The 20367-nt window shown below is 52.3% G+C and overlaps 1 protein-coding gene across 1 annotated transcript; it reads left to right on the top strand.

Moving 5' to 3' along the window:
• The first annotated feature begins 10852 nt into the window (after positions 1-10852).
• On the top strand, positions 10853-19488 carry Cdk2ap1 (cyclin dependent kinase 2 associated protein 1). Its single transcript, XM_028885800.2, has 4 exons — positions 10853-11204; positions 15299-15393; positions 16821-16947; positions 18763-19488. Exons 1-4 carry the CDS (start codon positions 11135-11137, stop codon positions 18828-18830), a joined length of 360 nt encoding a protein of 119 aa, XP_028741633.1. The 5' UTR covers positions 10853-11134; the 3' UTR covers positions 18831-19488.
• Positions 19489-20367: the final 879 nt, after the last annotated feature.

Below are 20367 nucleotides of genomic sequence, written 5' to 3'. Positions count from 1 at the left end.
TCTGCGAGAGTAGAAGGTACGCTGGGTCACTGAGCCATCTCTCTAGCTTCAAGGCTGAAGTTTTCATTGAGGGGGGGAACAAAAAAAATTGGATGTAGTGAGTCCAGAGAATCCTTAGAAATCCATCTGGGAGGGGAAAGCTCATGAGCCTCGATCTATATGAAAAACTGCAGGCAGCTAAGGAACACCGAGTGGGAAATAGTCTTCCCCAGGGAAGAGCATGCCAATTCGTTGTGGTATGGGTGCAGCCCTAGGTGCTGGAAGAGGTAAGGTGTGCCCCAGAGTCACAGCAGCCACAGGAGGAGCTCCGAAAGAGCCATCCTGTTTCTCTAGCCTCCATGCTTTAAGAAAGAACGAACTCCATCCTGTAAGGGCAGTAAGGGCTCACTGGGTGCAGAGGCTTGCCACCAAGCCCAAGGATCTGGAAATTGACTCCTGGAAGTTGTCCTGTGACCTCTACACATCTACACAATAAATAATTGTGAAGTAAATGTTTGGATTTAGTGCCATACACCTCCTAGCTGGGTTGAGAGCCAGCCTGGTCTGTCGAGTGAGTTCCAGGTCAGCTAGGACTACATAGTAACTCTGCCTAACTTTAAAAAAGGAAGGACAAACCACCTTCCCACTTGCCGAGGCAGCAGGATGGCATAGCAAGCCCAGAAGAGCCACCTGAGCCCTCGAGAGGGTTCCAACAGATCCAGGGACTTCTCTCCTGATGTCCACTTTCTCTCCAACTGCGCTCTACTCTCTCCACTAGCCTTCCCTAGCCAAGCCCAGAAGTCTCACTGACATGCCCATTACACTCATAGGGAGACATTCCAGACCCTTCTACACCCACTTGTGAAAAGGTTTCTACTGGGGCCAGGTGTCGTGGTGCATGCCTGTATCCTGGCACTCGGGACTGAAGGACAAAGACGTCAAGCCTGGCTTGGCCTATAAAGAGAGACACTCAAACATTCACAAGTGCCTAAATAATAAGACGGGAGTGAATTTCATATAGTCACCGTTTAATTATATATATGCATATATATAAAATTGTATTATATATATGCATACATATATATTATTTATGATATATATATATGTATATACATGTTTCTGTACTCTCTCTCCTTTAAGACAGGGTCACACTAGTTAAGTCTGGCCTAGAGCTCATCATGTAGACCTGGTTGGATCCCATAGAGATCTGCCTGTTTCTGCCTCCTGAGTGCTGGGATTAAAGGCACATGCTACCACCGCTAGGAGTCACAATTTCTTGTTTGGTCCTATAGAAGGAACCCAGGGCCTTAGCATGTGATGAGTCTCTGGTCTCTGCCACTGTGACCTTATTTGAAGAAACAACTTCACAGCTGTAACTAAGGGTCTGAGTATGGCATCCTCCTGGCTTAGGATGGGCCCCACATTCAATGGCAAGTGTTCCTACAAGAAGAGAGAAGGGCTAGGGTTGTGATCAGAGTGGCATGTCCACAAGCCAAGGACATCTTGGCACAACCAGAAGTGGAAGGAGGCAGAGGTCCTCCGTAAAAGCTTCAATAAAAGGCCTGGTCTGAGCCGGGCGGTGGTGGCGCACACCTTTAATCCCAGCACTCGGGAGGCAGAGCCAGGAGGATCTCTGTGAGTTAAAGGCCAGCCTGGGCTACCAAGTGAGTTCCAGGACAGGCACAAAGCTACACAGAGAAACCCTGTCTTGAAAAACCAAAAAAAAAAAAAAAAAAAAAAAAAAAAAAAAGGGCCTGGTCTGCCCACCCATAGATCAGAGTTCCAGCTTCCAAAGCTGGGAGAAAATACTACTTCCGGAGGCAGTGGTAATGTTAGGACAGCCCTTGTGAAGCAGAACACCTGCTGTGGAAAGCCCTTGTAATAAAGAAGGGAGAGAGTGGCTAGAGAGACCGCTCAGCAGTTAAGGACAGGTTCTGCTTTTCCAGAGGACCTGAGTTCAATTCCCACCTACAACAGGTGGCACACAACCACCTGGGACTCCAGTGCCCGGGATCAGACGCCTCTGGCCTCTGAGTGCATCTGCACTAATTTCATGCACAGGCCCACACGCAGGTAGACAAGCACAAGCCATTTTAAAAATTAAAAAAAAAAAAAAAAAAAAAAAAAAGGAGGAAACTGGTGTCCCCACAGAGGTATTCAGGTCCTACTTGTCCTTGACCTCGGAGCACATGGAGGCTGTTTATGGGATATTGTGGGTCTGATGAGCCCAGCATGTGTGAATTTCCCACAGAGAAGCCTACTTTATAAGCTAATGGTAATATTTGCCAAAAGAACTAAGGATCAACAAAATGGCTTAGCTGGTAAAGGCACCTGCCATGCAGGCTGTTCCCAGAGCCCAGATAAAAATCTGTGGTGGCTCCAGTTTGTAATCCTAGTCTTCTTGGACTGGGAGGCACAGATGGGAAAGTTGACCTGAAGCTCCTGTGCCAGCTGGCCTGGAGCATTCAGCAGGGCAGAGACAGCAAGAGAGACCATTGCCGAGGTAGGAGGAGGACCGGTAAGATGAGGTAGTGCAGTCGTGTGAGTGCATTTGGAGCCAGACTTTAGGACCTGAGTTCAATCCCTGGGACCCACTCGGGAGAAGGAGAGAGCCAACTCCCACCAGATGCCCTCTGTTGCAGAATATTGGTACAGTGTGTGGAGATGTGTTGCTGTGATTGGTGTAATAAAGACCTGAACGGCCAATAGCTAGGCAGGAGAGAATAGGCAGGATTTCCGGGGAAATGCTGGGGAGACACTGAAGAGGTCAGACATACAGTACAGAGTAGAGGTAACCGAGCAATGTGGCAGGATGTAGATTAATAAAGCAGGTTAATTTGAGTTATAAGAGTTAGCGAGACAAGCCTAGACTAATGGCCAAGCATTCATAATTAATAAGAAGTCTCCGTGTCATTATTGGGGAGCTACCTGTCCCACAAAATAAAGTCCGACTACATTTGAGAAGGTTGGTACAGTCCTGACCTCCACATGAGTACTGTGGCACCCATGTACACTCCCCTCAATAAATAAAAATAAAGTACATGGAGGGGCTGTGAAAACAACTCATGGTTAAGATCACTTGCTGCTCTTCCAGAGCTTCTGAGGTGTGTTTCTAGCACCCAAGTCAAGGGGCTCACAAGTTCCAGGTGAGCTGATGCCCTCTACTGGCCTCCAGGGGTACCTGCATCTGTGTGTACATACTCTCCCTGTGCCCACGCAAATACACATAATTAAAAATATTTTTTGCCGGGCGGTGGTGGCGCATGCCTTTAATCCCAGCACTCGGGAGGCAGAGCCAGGCAGATCTCCGTGAGTTCGAGGCCAGCCTGGGCTACCAAGTGAGTTCCAGGAAAGGCGCAAAGCTACAGAGAGAAACCCTGTCTGGAAAAACCAAAAAAAAAAAAAAAAAAAAAAAAAAAAAAAAAAAAAAATTTGGGCTGGGGGCGCTGGAGAGATGGTTCAGAGGTTAAGAGCACTGGCTGTTCTTCCAGAGGTCCTGAGTTCAATTCCCAGCAACCACATGGTGGCTCACAACCATCAATAATGAGATCTGGCACCCCTCTTCTATATACAAAATAAATAAATAAATCTTTTAAAAAAATGAGATCTGGTGCCCTCTTCTGGCAAACAGGCATATTGTATACATAATAAATAAATAATAAAAATAAAAATAATTGTTTTTGAAATAGATGGAAGAATCCACACATGTGCTGTGACACACAGATGCACATTCTCACATTAAAGGGGAAAAAAGTAAAAAAACTATTGTTCTGGTTATGTTTTTTTCCAGAAAGGGTTTCTCTGTGTAGCACTGGCTGTCCTGGGATTCACTCTGTAGACCAGGCTGGCCTCAGACTCAGAGATCCACCTGCCTCTGCCTCCTGAGTGCCGGGATTAAAGGTGTGCGCCACCACCGCCTGGCATAGGGTGTGATCTTATACATAGAATACTCCAAGGATTCTAACCACATGCAATTAGAGCTAATGAGCAAGTTTGGGAAAGTTGAAGCACGTAAGATCCACACATGAAAACTGGTTGTATCTCTACCCACCAGTGCAGGAGAGGCGAGAAGGCTGACAAGCAAGGAGCAGGGGCAGGTTCTACACGAAGACTCGGCCAGTGTATTGCAACTAAAGTTCACCTGATTACCATCATATATCTCTTGGGTTCAGTACCTGGAACCCACGTAAAGGGAGAGAGAACCGACTCTATGAAGCCGTCCTCTGCTCTCCACACCTGTGCCGTGTTTTGCTGGTTGCTAGTATACACGATAATAACTTCTTTAGAAATTCAAACCTAAAATAAGGCAATTGCAGGGGACAGAGGACCAGCTCAGTGGTTAAGACCACTGACTGCTCTTGCAGAGGACCAGGGTTCAGATGCCAGCACCCATGTTAGGTGGCTCACAACGACCTGTAAGTGCAGCTCCAGGGGAGCTGACACTCTCCTGCTTCCTCAGGCCCTGGCACTCATGTGCCAGTACCCACTCACAGACATGCTCATAACTACAAAATTAAAAAATTTTCTTTTGCTGGGCGGTGGTGACGCATGCCTTCAATCCCAGCACTTGTGAGGCAGAGGCAGGAGGATCTCTGTGAGTTCAAGGCCAGCCTGGTCTACAGAGTGAGATCCAGGACAGGCACCAAAACTACACAGAGAAACCCTCTCTTGAACAACCAAAAAAAATTTTTCTCTTTCTTTAAAAAAAAAGGGGGGTGGGGTAGAGAGATGGCTCAGAGGTTAAGAGCACTGACTGCTCTTCCAGAGGTCCTGAGTTCAATTCCCAGCAACCACATGGTGGCTCACTACCATCTGTAAAAAAAAGTCCAAAAACATAAAAAACAAAGTGAGGTCTTTCATCCCATAAAAAAAAAAAAAAAAAAAAAAAAAAAAAAGATTGCCAGGTGGCGGTGGTGTACACGTGTTTTAATCCCAGCACTGGGGAGGCAGAGGCAGGATCTCTGTGAGTTTGAGGCCAGCTTGGTCTATGAGCGAGTTCTAGGACAGCAAGGACTACACAGAGAAATCTAGCCTTGGGGTGGGGGGAGAAAGAAAGAAAGAAAGAAAGAAAAAAAAAAAAAAAAAAAAAAAAAAAAAAAAAAAAAAAAAAAAAAAAAAAAAGAAAGAAAGAAAGAAAGAAAGAAAGAAAAAGGGTGAAGAGGTGGCTCAGAAGCCAAGTGCACTTAGTGTTGTAGCTGAAAACGGGAGTTTCCCAGCACCCACAGCAGCAGCTCACAAATGCCTTTAACTCCAGCACTAAGGGATTCAATGCCCCCTTCTGGCCCCCATGAGTACCTGCACACATGTGCACACACATAAATCCCCCCCCTTTTTTTTTTTTTAAAGATTTATTTATTTATTGTGTATACAGAAGAGGGTACCAGATCTCATTACAGATGGTTGTGAGCCACCATGTGGGTGCTGGGAATTGAACTCAGGACCTCTGGAAGAGCAGTCGGTGCTCTTAACCGCTGAGCCATCTCTCCAGCCCCATAAATCCCTTTTTAAAATTTAGTTTTTATATACAGGTGTTTGCGTGTATATAAATTTACCACCTATGTGCAGCATCAGTAGAGGCCAGAAGAGGGCGTCAGATTCCCTGAAACTGGAGTTACAGATGGTTGTGAGTCACCATGTGGGTTCTGGGAATCACACCTCGTTCTTTAGAAAAGCAGCCAATGCTCTTAACCACTAAGCCATCTCCAGCCCCAAAATCAATCTTAAAAAGAAACTCCAGCCCCAAAATCAATCTTTTTTTTTTTTTTTTTTTTTCTTTTTCGAGACAGGGTTTCTCTGTGTAGCTTTGCGCCTTTCCTGGAACTCGCTTTGGAGACCAGGCTGGCCTCGAACTCACAGAGATCCGCCTGCCTCTGCCTCCCGAGTGCTGGGATTAAAGGCGTGCGCCACCACCGCCCGGCCCCAAAATCAATCTTAAAAAGAAAAGATGATCCCACTTACAATATCAGAAAGGAAATACTAAATGGGTGTGGTTCTGGGTGTCCAGCCCACTGGTCACAAGAGGCTTGGTTGAGGTCAGGGATTTGCAGTTGCTCTGAAAACCACAGCGAGACACTGTCTCAAAAACAACAAAACAAGACCCCCCCAAAACCAGAACAATAGTGACTGGAGAGCTGGCTCAGTGGTTAAAAGCAACATCTGCTCTCGCAGAGGACTGGAGTTTGGTCCATGTTCGGTAGCTCACAACTTCCTATTACTCCGATTCCAAGGGCATTCAACCCATCTGGCTTCCATGACACCTGCTCTTATGTACACACGTCCATATAGACACACAACACACAAACATCTGCAACTAGAGATAAATATTTAAAAACACTTAAACCTGTAGAAATAAAAACAAAACTCATTGAGATGAAAGGAGTGAAGCTTGGAATAAGTGGAAAGACATCTTTGCCAGATGTGACTCATATCTGTAGTCCAGCACTTGGGAGGCTGAGGCGGGAGGATTGTGAGGTTGAAACCATCCTTGGATATATAGAGAGTTCCGAGTTGGCTTGTAGTAAAATGAAAATTATGCCTCAAAATAAAATGAAATAGCTGAGCTAAGTGCTGCAATCTCAGGAGGACTGGCATAAGTTTAAGGCCAGCCAGAGCCATGTAATAAGACCCTGCCTCAAGGGGAAAAAAAAAAGAAGCTGGGCAGTGGTGGCCCACGCCTTTAATCCTAGCACTAGGGAGGCAGAGGCAGGTGGATGTCTGTGAATTCGAGACCAGCCCGGTCTACAAAAGAGAGTTTCAGGACAGTCAGGGCTACATAGCGAGACCCTGTCTCACAACAAGAAACAAATGGGGCAGGAGAGATGGCTCAGTGGTTAAGAGCACTGCCTGTTTTTCCAGAGGTCCTGAGTTCAATTCTCAGCACCCACAAGGCAGCTCACAGCTGTCTGTAACTCCAGTTCCAGGGCATCCAACACCCTCACACAGACATACATACAGGCAAAACACCAATGCACATAAAATTAAAAACCAAACCCCTAAATGTGTATTTCTGTGAGGAGTATATGCCTGAGTATCTACGTGTGCCGCACCGAGTGCTTGCAAGTGCCTTTGGAGGCTAGAAGAGGGTGTTAGAACGACTGGATCTCACACAAGAGCTGTGACTTAGGTGATGGAGGTGCTGCGAGCTAAACTCAGGCCCTCTGGAAGAGCAGAGTGCCCTCAGCCCATAAGCCACTTCTCCAGCCCATACTCACACTTGTGGATTCCAGTACAGTGACAGAGATTGGAAGAGTGTGATGCTGGCGGAGGACAGATAAACGCATCGAACGATGAACCAGGTCGGATTTAGAGTCCAAAGCCTCGTGTGGGGAAAAGGATATTCTTTGTGACAATTGCTACTGGGGCAGTAATCTGAGGGGGCAAATAAACTCAAAGTCGCCTTACGCCACACCTAAAAAATCGGCAAACACAGATACAATGATGAGTTACGTAAACGTAAGATTGCAACATTTGAGGACTTTAGAAGAAACACAGGGTGGAATTCTTTGAGATCTTGACTAGGCATTCCAGAAGTACAAGTCATTAAAGGAAAAATAATTGAACTTCATAAAAAAACTTAAAACCTGGTAAGGGCTGGAGCGATGGCTCAGTGGATAAGAGCACTGGCTGCTCTTGCAGAGGACCTGCAAGATTTTCAACAGCACTCGGTGGCTCAGAACCTTCTGTAACTTCAGTTCCTGGGGATCTGAAACTCTCTTTTTATCTCCCTGGCACCAAAACACACACACACACATAGACATACATGCAGACAAAACACCAAGACACATGAAATACAATAAATAAGTTTTGTTTAAAAAAAAAAAAGTTTTTAAGCTGGGCGGTGGTGGTGCACACCTTTAGTCCCAGCACTCGGGAGGCAGAGCCAGGTGGATCTCTGTGAGTTTGAGGCCAGCCTGGTCTACAGAGTGAGTTTCAGGACAGGCACCAAAACTACACAGAGAAACCCTGTCTCAAAAAACAAAAGACAAACAAAAAACCCAAACTTAATTGGTTTAGGAGAGGGTTCAGTAGTGCAAACATAAGGACCTAAGTTTGGATCTCCACCACCAGGTAAAAGCTTCGTGTGTCCATATGTGCTTGGATCTCCAGCACTGGGAACAGGAACAGGTGGGTCCCAGGGGCTGGACGCCTAGCCAGCCTGCTGTCAAAGTGAGCTCAATGAGAGAGCCAGCTGAAGGAGTGAGGCAGCAGGGGCCAGAGCAAGACTCCTGCCACCCTCTGCTGGTCTCTTATGTACATGCACAGGCATGCGCATTCTTGCATACCTGTACACACACACACACACACACACACACACACTTAGGAAAAATTTCAGGGTCTAAGGATGTGGCTCAGAAAAGTGCTTGTCTAACATGGATGATGCTCTGGGTTCCATCCCCAGGACCATGTGGTGGTACACATTTGTAATCCCGACACTCAGGAGATGTCTATACTAGGGTCCTAACGTTCAGGTTCATTTTCAGCTGTATGACTGAGCTTGAGGACATCCTGGGATACAATAAACTGTGTCTCAAAATCAAAAATAAACAAACAGGGGTTGGACAGGCAGCTTAAAGGTTAAGAGCACCGGCTGCTCTTCCAGAGGACCCGGGTTCAATTCTCAGCACCCACATGGCAGCTTACAACTGTAACTCCAGTTCCAGGGGATCCAACATGTAGGCAAGACACCACTGTACAAAGAATAAATAAAATTTAAAAATAAATAAAAACAAAACAGCAAAACTTGAGGTTAGGGGAGGGGTGTAGTTCAGTACAGAAGCACATGCTAAGCATGTCTGAAGCTCTAGGTTCAATCCCCAACACCACCAAAGGAAAAAATGTTTTAAAAACTTTTTTGTGTACTTGAATTAAAGAACACGAGACTATGAATCTGAGCAGAGTGGCTGAGGCAGGGGGATTGCTTCAACTTTCAGGCAAATATGAGGGAAAATAACAACAATAAAAAGCCAGGCAAATGATATTTGGTACGTTGGTACATGCTGGCTGTTTCAACTGCTTGGGAGTTTGAAATTTAAGGCTTGGCAGGGCAATATAATAAACAAAACAACAAAACACAGCAAACCAGGCTAGGCACTGTGGCGCACGCCTTTAATCCCAGCACTCTGGAGGTAGAGGCAGGAGGCTATTTGTGAGTTCCAGGCCAGCAGACTTTACATTGCAAGCTAGTCAGGGGATACACTGTGAGATCCTTAAAAAAAAAAAAAAAAAAAGAGTCAAGGATCTCACTGATGAATTTCTGTGAGTTCATTCATTATGAATTGAAATTGTCCTATTCTGGACCCGGTTCCGTTTAAACACATTATTAGAATTAATTTCATGCTGTGTTCTGCTTCCAAAAATTGACGTCGAAGACATTTCAAATTATGTATGTGGCTTGACTTATGTTTCTATCAGCCATTGTAGGTAGAATGGGTAGCATTCGTTTCTTTAAGATAAAATGTCACCAAGAAGCGTCTGCCAGAGCAAGTCTAAGGCTGATGGCTGGGTGCCGATGAAGCGGGGGTGAGGGGGAAGAGGCGGTCCCCTCCCCTGCTCCTTTAGTCCCAAAGGGAAGGGAGGGTAAGGTGGTGGTCCCTTTTTATTCTCTAGCGGAGAAGCTGACGCCGTTGTCACCAGATTCACAGATCATGTCTAAATATGACTAATGAAGAAAAAAAAAATCCCAACCCCAACCAACCTGCAAACCATGGCGATTAAAAACAACAAAAAAGGGTGGGTGTTTTATGTAATTTGATGAGCATTACTATTCAGGCAGAACTCCAAAATATAGTACCTTCGGAAGGTTATTCATCAGATCCCAAATACGTTGGGTGACGACGTTTCAGTCAGTTCCTAGGATGGGTGGGGTAGGGGTAAGGTGGGGGAGAAGGGGGACCCCCCCTCAAAAAATGGAGTGTAAACTCCGGGGAGTCGAAACTTTGCCAAGTTCATTCTTGCATCCTTAGCATCTAGAACCGAGTCTGGCACACAGTAGGTGCCCCCTTAAAATATCCCCAAGAGTTCGTGCGCCAAATTGCCGTGGCGGATGCGAGGGCGAATTTGCTGGAGGAGGAGGAGGAGGAGGAGGCGTCTCTCCATCCAGCTTTTGTCAGTCTCAAAGGAATCTTGGGATCCCAAAGGGTTAAAAAAAAAAAAAAAAAAAAAAAAAAAGCCCACTTAATCCAGGCAGAGACGTGACATTTTTTTTTTTTTTTTTTTTTTTTTTTTTTTTTGTTTCCTTTCCGAAATAAATGTCAAGAATGGGTTATTCTAATTCTGGGACAGAGCCAGACGTGGGGCATCTGGAATGATCTACGTGCATCGAAAAAATAAATAAATATATAAATAAAGCGCGCACACACACACACACACACCAAACCACCCCAAAACCAAACCAAACACACACCAACAAAAACCCCAATCGCCACCATCATTTTCTCCAGGTAATTTTCCACCCCTGCCCCCACAGCCAAGAGACACAGGGGTGGGGAGAAAAAAAAACAAACAAAAAAAACCCACAAAAGTACTTCTTCTTCCATCCTGCCTGCCTGCCTGTTTCAGAGAGAGGAAGGAGCGGGCCAATGAGCGGCGCGCGGGAGGCCGGGGCGCGGCGGGGGCGCCGCGGGGACCGCAGCCCCCCAAACTTTGGCAAGTTGCGGGCGGCGCGGCGGCGGCGCAGCAGTGGCGGCGGCGGCGGCGGCGGCGGCGCGGGGCGCGGCCGCGGGAGGAGCCGCCCCTCGATGCCCGCCGGCCCCCCTCGCTCCCTCCCCTCCCCTCCCTCGGTCCGTCCCTCCCTCCTCCCCTCCTCCTCCCTCCCTCCCTCCGGGCCGGGCCGGGCCCAGCACCGCGGCTCGGCTCAAAGTTTGCGGCCGCCCCTGCGCCGCGCGCCCGATGGATGGGTGATCGACTGCGGCGGCGGCAGGGTGAGCGACGGCCATATTTGCCGGCGCGGCCCGAGCCGGCGGCAACAAAAAGTGCGCGGGCGCCCGGTGGGCGCTCGGACGGCCGCGGGGACGTGGGGCCGCCCGGCCCGGGCCTCCTCGGCTCCGGCCTCGCTTCTTCGCCGCCGCGGTAAGCAAGGCGCCGCGCTCGCGGCCTGGCCCGAGCGGCTCGGCTCGGCCCGGCCCGGCCCGGCCCGGCGCGCCCGCCGCCCGCGGGGATGTCGTACAAGCCGAACTTGACCGCGCACATGCCCGCCGCCGCCGCCGCCGCCGCCGCCCTCAACGCCGGTGAGTGAGCGCGGGCCCGAGCCAGCGAGCGAGCGCGCGCGCCCGCCGCCAAGTGTGCGCCGCCAAGTTGGGGGGCTCGCGCCGCCGGCCGCGGCCCGGGGCTCCCCCTCCCGTCCCCCCGTCCCCCGTCCCCCGTCCTCCCCACACCGAGTCCCGCGGTGCCCGAGCCGGCGAGCCTGCTGAGGGTGTGTGGGGTGTGTGGATGTCCCGGGCCGGGCCAGCGCGGACGCCGCCGCCGTCTCCGTCTCCGTCGCCCCGCCGCCATGATCCCGTCTCCCGCGCCGCCAAAGTTGGCGGTGCGCGCCTGGCGCTCGGCGGGGCTGCGGCCCGGGCCCGGGGTGCGAGCGGCGGCGGAGCGGCGGCGGGTGGCGGGGAAGCGAGGGCGCGGGCGGCCGGGCGAAGAAGGCTTTTTTTTTTTCTCCTCTCAGCTCCCCCCCTTTTATTTTTTTTGCTGCTTTCCTTAGGATTTTTTGGGGCGGCTCGGCGAGGGCCCCTGCCGGCGGGAGGCGGGAGCGGCCGGGGCTGCGCGGGGCGCCGAGGGTCGGTGGATGGAGCGGGACCGGCCGGGGCCCGGGCCGCGTGCGGGGCGGGCCGGGGAGGGATTCCCGGCCGGGGTCGCGGGCGGCGGGGTGGGCAGGGCCGCGGTCTGGGTTGGGGGCGGGCGGGAGCGGCTCCTGGTGTCGTCCTCCGCCCCCTCGAGCTCCCCGCCACCCCCAGGCCCTCGGGAGACCCCCGGGGAGAAGTTGAAGTGCCGGGGCCTCCCACCTCCGAGTCCCCACGTGGGTACGCGTCGCAGAAGCCCGCGGGGGAACCGGGTCTCCCTTCTCCGCCGGGAAACTCCTGCAAAGTTCCCAGGCAGCTTTCGGCGGTGCCCCGGGGCTAGCCAGCCCCGGACCCCGGGGGATCCGGGAGAGGGGTGTGAAACGGTGGCATTCCTGGGTGACCGGCTTTGTGCCCTCTCCAGGACACCCCCTAGACGTTTGGCTGTGAACAGATCCCGCCCCCCACCCCTAAAACAGATGCGAGGTGGGAAGGGCAGGAGAGCCAAGGCCTCCTGGGCGAGTTGGGGTCCGAGTTGGTTATGTGGTCGCTGTGTGTCTAGCATACCACCCATGTTGGCACTTGCAACTTGGTGTGTGTGGTGTCTTGTGTTGAAATGTTGATTTCCAGAACTCCAAAAATTAACACCCCCCCCCCCCCCGGGACCATGAAAAGCCCTGGACATGTGTTTTAAACTTCTTGGACACCGGCTGCTCTTTGGGATTTGGGAAAGGTTGAGATTTACGGTGCCAGCTCGGGAGAGTTGGAACGCTCACACGTGGGCACAGAGCCCCCCCCAAACAGCATGTAGCCACTGTATCACCTCAAACGGTGTCACCCCCTTTGGGTGACAGGCTTTGTTGGCAGGTAGGATCTTTTTTTTTTTTTGTCTCCCAGCCTCCTTGGTCAGTGTCTAGGATGGAAGGGCGGCGGGGTTGCGTTGTCTGGCCGTGGGACAGACTCGATCTGGGAAGAGGTGCCCCAAGGGTCTTCAACTGGGACCTTTTGGGGTTGTGGGTCACAGTGGCAGGCAGCCCCCGGGACTCGGAAGCCCTGGTGTGGGCTTGCTGGCACCTGCGTTCAGCTCAAGTTCTTTTTCTAATGGGGCACGGCAGGAGGCGTACCGGGCTCTCCAGGTGCCTGGCATTTTGGCGGGGGCCCGCCCGCCCGCCGGCCGGTATTACTTTGCAGAAAGCCCTGCCATCTGCATCCAAGATGGACTCTCACAGTGGCTCCTCCGCCTTCCCTGTCATCATCCCTCACGCCCTCCAGCCCTGCCTCCTGCTCACTGAGTTGCCAAGCTGCGGCCTGGCCGGCGGTGGCAGTGGCTGGCGGAGTTAGACAAAGCCCCCGCCTCCCCCGCCCCAGAACCCCCCCACCCCCACCCAGGCGCCCCAAGTGGCGGGAAGGCCGCCAGCTCCCCAGGCCCAGGCCGCTCTTTGTCTGGCGTGGGGGCGGGGAGCTGCGCCTGGCCCCAGGAGCTTCCTGGCCTCTGCCAAGCCCTCCCGGCTCTCTGCACACTGTGCTCATTGTCTGAGATGCTCCACACCGGCTGTGCTGACGTGGAGCCGCCTCCCTGGCCTCCCTCAGCCCAGGTGCCAGTGTCTTCGGGAAGGAGAGGGCCTGAGCGGAGGACCCTGCCGTCACGACTCCCGGGGGGTGGGGGGGGCTGATACCTTCCCCAACACTGAACATGGGGTCAATCAGGTTCCTCTCCACTCCTCCAGGGTGATGGAAAGCCAAGCACTGAGGTATTGCTTGAGGTCCTCCACCGGTATTTCTTCCTCCTCCTCCTCTATCCCCCCCTCAGCCCCCTAATCCCATCCACATCTTCTATTGGGGAGTCTGGCCTCAAACAGATGGAGAAACTGAGGCCCGCAGGGCTTTGACAGAGTCCCACAGCCAGGAGTGGCACTGGTGGGGCAGACCCCCAAGTCCGGGAGAGACGATGTGCCAGGGAGGTGAGAAATGGCGAAAAGCGTGGGGAAGCAGAGGAGGTGCTCCTGGCCCTTCAAGGGTGGCCAGGCTACCTTGTATGTGGTGCTGGAGTCCTCCAAAGGCTCTAGGATGGCACACCACCCCTTCAGCGTTTACCCCCCAGCCCTTCTGAGTCCAAAAAAGGCTTGACAACCTGGAATGGGCAGGATTGGAACTCACCTCCAGGCCTGTAAAGGAGCCGTCTCTGAAGGCTGGGGAAGTGGAATTTGGCCATGGTGCTGAGGAGGCTAGGGTTGTTCAAGTTGGGTGGCACATCCCTAGTATGCTTTGCTCGGGAACCACTTCCATACTTGGTGCCTAAAGCTGGGTGTGCGTTCTATACCTAGGGAAACACTCCCAGTGCTGCCCCTGCTCGTGGAGAGACAGGTGTTGGGGTGTCAGCTTAACCACTTCCTGTGCAGTGTGGCTCACCCTGCAGCCAGGCCCTGGGATTCACTGCTCTCCCAGCTCCCGCAAACCCAGCTCCTGAACTTCCTTCCTCCTGCCCCTCCCCTCGCCCACACCAAGTGAGCAGCTGGTGACTTGGCCAGCCTGGCACCAGCTGTCCATCCCCGGGGCCAAGTCTGCAGAGCCCGCTGTGTGCGTGAGAGACAGTTTGGCTCTGGGGGCGGTGGCCAGGCAGCTGCCGAGGAGGACTAGGTAAATTCTCCATGGTTACTGCTGTTTGTAATTCGAAGGACATCCTTCCCCCGCCTAATGGCCACTTGGTTGCCATTATGGGTTTGCATGCTCCAGCCAGGGCTCCTCATTCCATATCCAGGGGATGACATTCTGTGCTGGGCTCCGGGCCCTGCTTTGTTCTGACTGCTGCACCTGGATAGTGTTCTCAAGTGCTGGATTCCATGCATCATGGGGTCTCGTGCCCCTCTCTTTGGAGTACAGAATGCACGGTGTGTGTGTGTGTGTGTGTGTGTGTGTGTGTGTGTGTGTGTTGTGTAGACAGTGGGGAGTTCTTTGGAGAGGGCATGAGAGCCCAGAGGGCTTGCAGGGCTTGTCTGAGGCACAAAGGCTGCTCTCCAGACCTGCTTTGTGTGCGTGCAGGGCACCTGTCACCCTCTGGGGTTCTGTGCCTCGAGGTCTTTGCGGGTCTTCCTTGCTGTATTTGTCCAGCAGAGGTGGGTGCGTAGGAACACAGAGGTGGCTGTATATAAGAAATTCTAGCCCAGGTTAGACCAACCTTGGTAGTGAGTGGGAACTGGGATGGGGTTAGCAAGGATTAGGCTGGACACAGCTGTCAGCTTCAGTTTTGGCAGGGGTCTCTCTCTCTTTTGGAGTCCTGTGCATGGGTTGGGGAGGGCTGTGTCTTTTGAGGTCCTAGGTGTGTGGGGAGTGCCTCCCCCCTTATGCACCTATTTCATGCATCTCGACGGGGTGGGGGGGTGGGGTGGGGTGGGGTGGGGTGTCTGGGCTGTGACCTTAGAGGTTGAGCTGAGGTCTCTGTCTTGTAAATGGAGTTCACAGGTGGGGGCCTGGATGGGGGCTGTTGCAGTAGCCAGTGCCCTGGGTACAGCTGTCTAAGGCTGGGGGTCGCCAACGTCTCCCTCTCTTTGCTGCAGGAAGCGTCCACTCGCCTTCTACGAGCATGGCGACATCCTCCCAGTACCGCCAGCTGCTGAGTGACTACGGGCCGCCATCACTAGGCTACACCCAGGTATGGGAGTGTGGGTGCTGGGAGGAGAGATTGAGGGGACAGAGGCGGGTCAGAGCGTCCCCATGCTCTCCTGTGTTTCCCTAGCCATGGCCGGGGCTTGACTCCCATCCTTCACTTGCTGGATTAGAACGCAGGGCACTTGGGACCGTTTCAGGGGACATGAGGGGCGCAGGGAAGGGCCAGTGATCACTGGGCTGCTCAGGCCGCCAGGTACATGTCTCTGTGGGTTCTTTTGCGTATTTCCTGGGCAAGTAAGGTTCAATTGGTGTTGGACCTCTATGCTGTGACAGAGGAGTTGGGGACAGCATATTTGGAGCTGGTGATGAGTGTGGTCCCTAGTCGTCTCCTTGGGTTATAACTGGTTCTATCCTTTATGAGACCATGACCCTCTTGGAGACCCAAATCTCTGATCACTCCATTGCAGTGACCCCAGGGTCATGCTCAGGAGGCAGCTGGCTGCTGCTGTATCTTCAGGTGGAATCCGCAGGAGGGACATGCTGTGCATGAAGGTGTTTTTGCAGCCCTGGTTGCCAACAGGAAAATTCTTTCCGTGGGCCAGACCTTTCGCCAGTGTTCCGGGGTTGCCGTGGAAGTCTCTCCTTGGCTCAGGAGGCTGTGCACAGCCTCCAGCCATGCCCCGACAGCCCATCCTGTCCCAGGAGGAGAAGGAGGCCCGGGCCCGGGAGCGGGACAGGCTGAAGAAGCGGAGGAGGCGGGAGGATGGGCTGAGGCGCAGCCTGGAGCGGCAGCGCAATGCCCTGGCCATGCGGCGCCGACGCTGGGAGAAGCGGGAGGCCAGGAGGCGCATGTGCCAGGAGGCCGAGCTCCAGGGCCTGGCCTGCAGGCTGGGTGGCGAGGCTTGGGAGTGGAGGCAGCAGAGGCGAGCGGAGCGGGCCAAAGCCCTGGACAGAGAGCTGGCCACCATGGTCCAGCTACGGCAGGAGGAGGAGAGGCCTGAGCCAAGGCCTTCACTGATCTGGGTGCTTGTTTGGGCCATAGCCTGGAGATAAAGGCTGTCTGTGGGGAGGATGCGGTGTTTGATAAGTTTTCTCCCCACCCTGGATCCTTGGGGATTGTTGAGGTCCCTTGGTGGTGACCTCTGTCTCCCACTCATTGTGGACGCCTGACTCCCAGGAGGAACCTCTGTCTGCCTCATGGATCCAGGTTCTCCCGTTACTCGTCACTTGGACAGCCAGATCTTTTGTCCCGTGTGGATGGGAAAATGGTTTTCTGGCTGGAGACTTGCATGTTTTCTGAGTTGGGGACAGAAGGTGAGGGCCTCTGGCCCTAATTAGAGTTGTACCTATGGACTGTGCTCCAGCTGGAGCGGCCCTGGGAGCCCAAGGCTAGGCCACCTTCCCTCCACCCACGTGTGACCGACCATTGGGGCGGGACAGTCCATCTAAACCCTTGTTTTCTGGTCCTAGGGAACTGGAAATAGCCAGGTGCCTCAGAGTAAATATGCAGAGCTGCTGGCCATCATTGAGGAGCTGGGGAAAGAGATCAGACCCACGTATGCGGGGAGCAAGAGCGCCATGGAGAGACTAAAACGAGGTAAGCCAGGGACGTGGTTAGGAGTCTCAAGGTTGCCGTCACTGTTGAAGGACTTTCTGAAGCCAGACATGCTGCTGAGGTACCTGTAGTCCGAGCTGCTTGGGAGGCTGAGGCAGGAGGATGACTTGAGCTAAGAGGTTTCCTAGAGGAAGCACTGGAGGTGGTCAGGGAAGGGCCTTTGACCCATGGCTGGCGCTGCAGATGTGTGTACTGTTGGAGCTGAAGCAGGGGCAGCTGTAGGCGTGGCAGTTGGGGATGGGGTGGGGGCTCTGGGGTTCTGAGCAGGGCAGCCTGGCGGTGGGCGCTCCTTACTCCTGTGCCTCGCCAGAGAGGCTCTGCTGGCCTAATGGGAGTCTTTATCCCTGCAGCTTCCCCCGCCTGTGCGCCTGTGGGTCACACTGTAAGTCCGGGGCTGCAGAGGCTGCCCTCTGGTCTGCGTAGGCGAGCAGCTGGAGCGGTCCTTTTTTTTTTTCTTTTCCTCCTGGTTTTTCAAGGCATGGTTTCTCTGTAAGTCCTAGCTGTCCTGGAACTCGCTCTGTAGACCAGGCTGGCCTTGACTCACGTGAGATCCATCTGCCTCTGCCTCCTGAGTGCTGGGATTAAAGGTGTGCACCATCACCTGACTGGATTTTTTTTTTTGTTTTTAATTGTGGTAAAATACATGTAACACACAATTTAACATTTTAATAATTGAAGTTCACTCATATTATTGTAGAGCCATCACACTATTTGTATCCAGAACCTTTTCTTTTATCTTAGAAAACTGAAAGTGTGCTCATTAAGTCACTGCCCCCACCACCCGTGAGATTCTTCAGTGACTGAAAAGGAAGAGTGATGTCACAGAAAGCAAGGGACTCAGGTGTGAGAGGTGGCAGGGATGCTGAGCAGTGTGCTATCTCGTGACAGAGCTGCTGAGCGGGGAGGGTTCTATTTTAGAGGACAGAGGAGCTAGGGCTGTGGTTCATTCATGATCAAGAGGGACTTGGTTGATAAAAAAAAAAAACCTTACAGAATGAACCCGGGACAGAATGGAGATGGCCTGGACCTGTGGATCCCTGATCTGTGGCAGAAGGCCGCACCGAAGTCAGACTTCCCAGCTGTCATAGCCAGGCCAGCTGAGGAACAGGCTGTAGCTGAGCCAGACTTGGCCTGAGTTCACGGGATCTCTGTGAAGAAGGAGACTTGACTGGAGTAGACTGGGTACATACAGGGGACAGGACTGGAGATGGGAACTGGCAGAATGAGAGATGGGATCCCTGGTGACAGGATGCTGCTTCCACAGCAAAGGAAGGGAGATAATTCTGGGAACTGGAGAGCTGGTTCCAGATAGGGATTCCTGGGAAGATGGTAACCTGTGGAGTCTTACGCAGATTGGCCAGAGGATTAATCCTATGTGGATGTGCCAAGTGGCCATTGCAGGACACATCCTGTGGGAGCTGCTGGCCCTACAAGAGTGAGGAAGACTTCAGGTCACCCTAGCCAACTGCCAAACCCATACAAGCTCATCACACCAGTGTGGAAACATTGAGGCTCCTAACAGTCTTGATTCTGCCATGAGAGTACTAAGATTGTAGTGTGAGTCACCGTGCCTGGGCACAGCATTGTGTGTTTTTTAAAGAGGGAAGAACTGTATGTTGCTGGCCTTGAACTCCTCGGTTCAAATGATCTTCCATCACTGCAGCCTGGCCTTTGCGGGTGTTTGGATATAGACCCTCTCTATTCTCCTCCAGAAGGAGGACTTTATGACTGGGTTTAACCAGCAGGTCTTCTTCCTGCTCTGTGAATGGGCTGATGCCGTCTCTGTTTCTCTTACAGGCATCATTCATGCCCGAAGCCTGGTTCGGGAGTGCTTGGCTGAAACGGAACGGAATGCCAGGTCCTAGCCCCTGGCCAATGTGAAGGCCCATCTCGCCACCCCATGGAGATGAGAGGCTTTGTTCAAGATGGCAGTAGCTTTCCTGCCTTGGTCCTTAAGCTCTGAACCCACATTCAGAAGATTGGAAGACATTTGCAGTTACTGATGATGTGCATTTTAAGTAGTTAGGAACGATCCAGCTCTTTTTTTTTCCAAGCATTGATTTGAAAGATGTTTGTGAAGCTACTTCACAGCAAGCTATTGTTTGCCCCCAAATCCCAGTGTCCCCTTTAATCTCCCTTTGGATACATTTGCCATTTGCGTCACCCCAGTTGACTTCCTGTCCATGCGCTCACCTGCCTCTGGGGACTCCAGTGCAAACCACCGCGTGTTTGCTTAGTAGCTGGCCGGCCTGTGTGCAGTGTAGACCCTGCTTCACGAGCTTCTCTGCTTACGCGTTTGCATGACTGAGTGCTTTGAAGTCAGTCTCAAAAGTGCGCAAGTTATAAATACAGAAGAAAGAGCAATCTACCCAGCCTACCAAGCGCCCTGCAAATGTCCATCCTGAGACTGTAGATCTCAGTTCCGTGTTTACTGTGAGACGATCACAACATCCGGAAGAAAACGACTGAAACTTGCATCTTTGTATTTATTACTTGATGTAATAAAGCTTATTTTCATTAACAGTTTGTATTAAGATGTGGGGCCCTTGGGGTCTTAAGTACTTGTTTTTCTTTGGGGGAGGGCAGAGCCTTGCTAATTAATTATAAGTGATGCTGGCCTTGAACTCACAATCCTTGCCTTGGTTCCCCAGTGTTGGGGTCACTGTTGAAGCTCCTGAGGGAGGGCTTGGAGATGTCTGCTAAGGACATTTCCTGTCTGGCCTGGAGGCATCTCCTGTGAGGATACCACTAGCAGAGCCGGCTTCCATCTCGAGGATGACGGAGACTCACAGTGTGGAGTTCAAGTGCGCACGGCAGCAGTGTGCCTGTCTTGGAGACCTGTTGCTCCTCCGCCATCCAGCAGGTAGGTGCTCCAAAGGTCTCCTTTTGCTGGCCAATGTGGCTCACTCCTGTTGTCCCAGAACTCGGGAGACAGAGGCAGGAGGATCACATACTTTGTGCCAGTCAAGCCTACATATTGAGGCACTGCTTAAAAAGAAGAGTATTTTTTCGTGATGTGATACACTCTGGTGCTGAGGAAAGCGAGTCGTGCTTGGATGGATTGAGTTACTGTGCCCCCCCCCCCCAGTATGTACCAGGGCTTGGGAGTCGTCGCGTGTGAAAACTGACCCGGCACCAGGCTTTGCTCTGAGCTGGATGAAGACAAGTGTAGGATGTACAGTCAGTGCTGTGGGTGAGAAGCAAAGAGCCCAGCCAATCACAAAGTTCAAATGCTTTGCTGCATCTCCATGGCAGAGCATCTCCATCTCCAGAGTGCAAACGGAGACAGGGAAGCTGCTTTTCCTGGCTACAGTTCCAAATTTGCCTTCCTGTGAGTTTCTTCTGGCACTTTCCGTAACTCCCTGCTCAAGGGAGCCTGATATAGGAAGGACCTGTGTGTTA

The sequence above is a fragment of the Peromyscus leucopus genome, chromosome 23 (genome assembly GCF_004664715.2).
Source record: "Peromyscus leucopus breed LL Stock chromosome 23, UCI_PerLeu_2.1, whole genome shotgun sequence".
In the NCBI taxonomy this organism is placed as follows: domain Eukaryota; kingdom Metazoa; phylum Chordata; class Mammalia; order Rodentia; family Cricetidae; genus Peromyscus; species Peromyscus leucopus.
The sequence above is the reverse complement of the archived record's forward strand: the minus strand, read 5'-3'. Positions and strand labels throughout refer to the sequence as shown.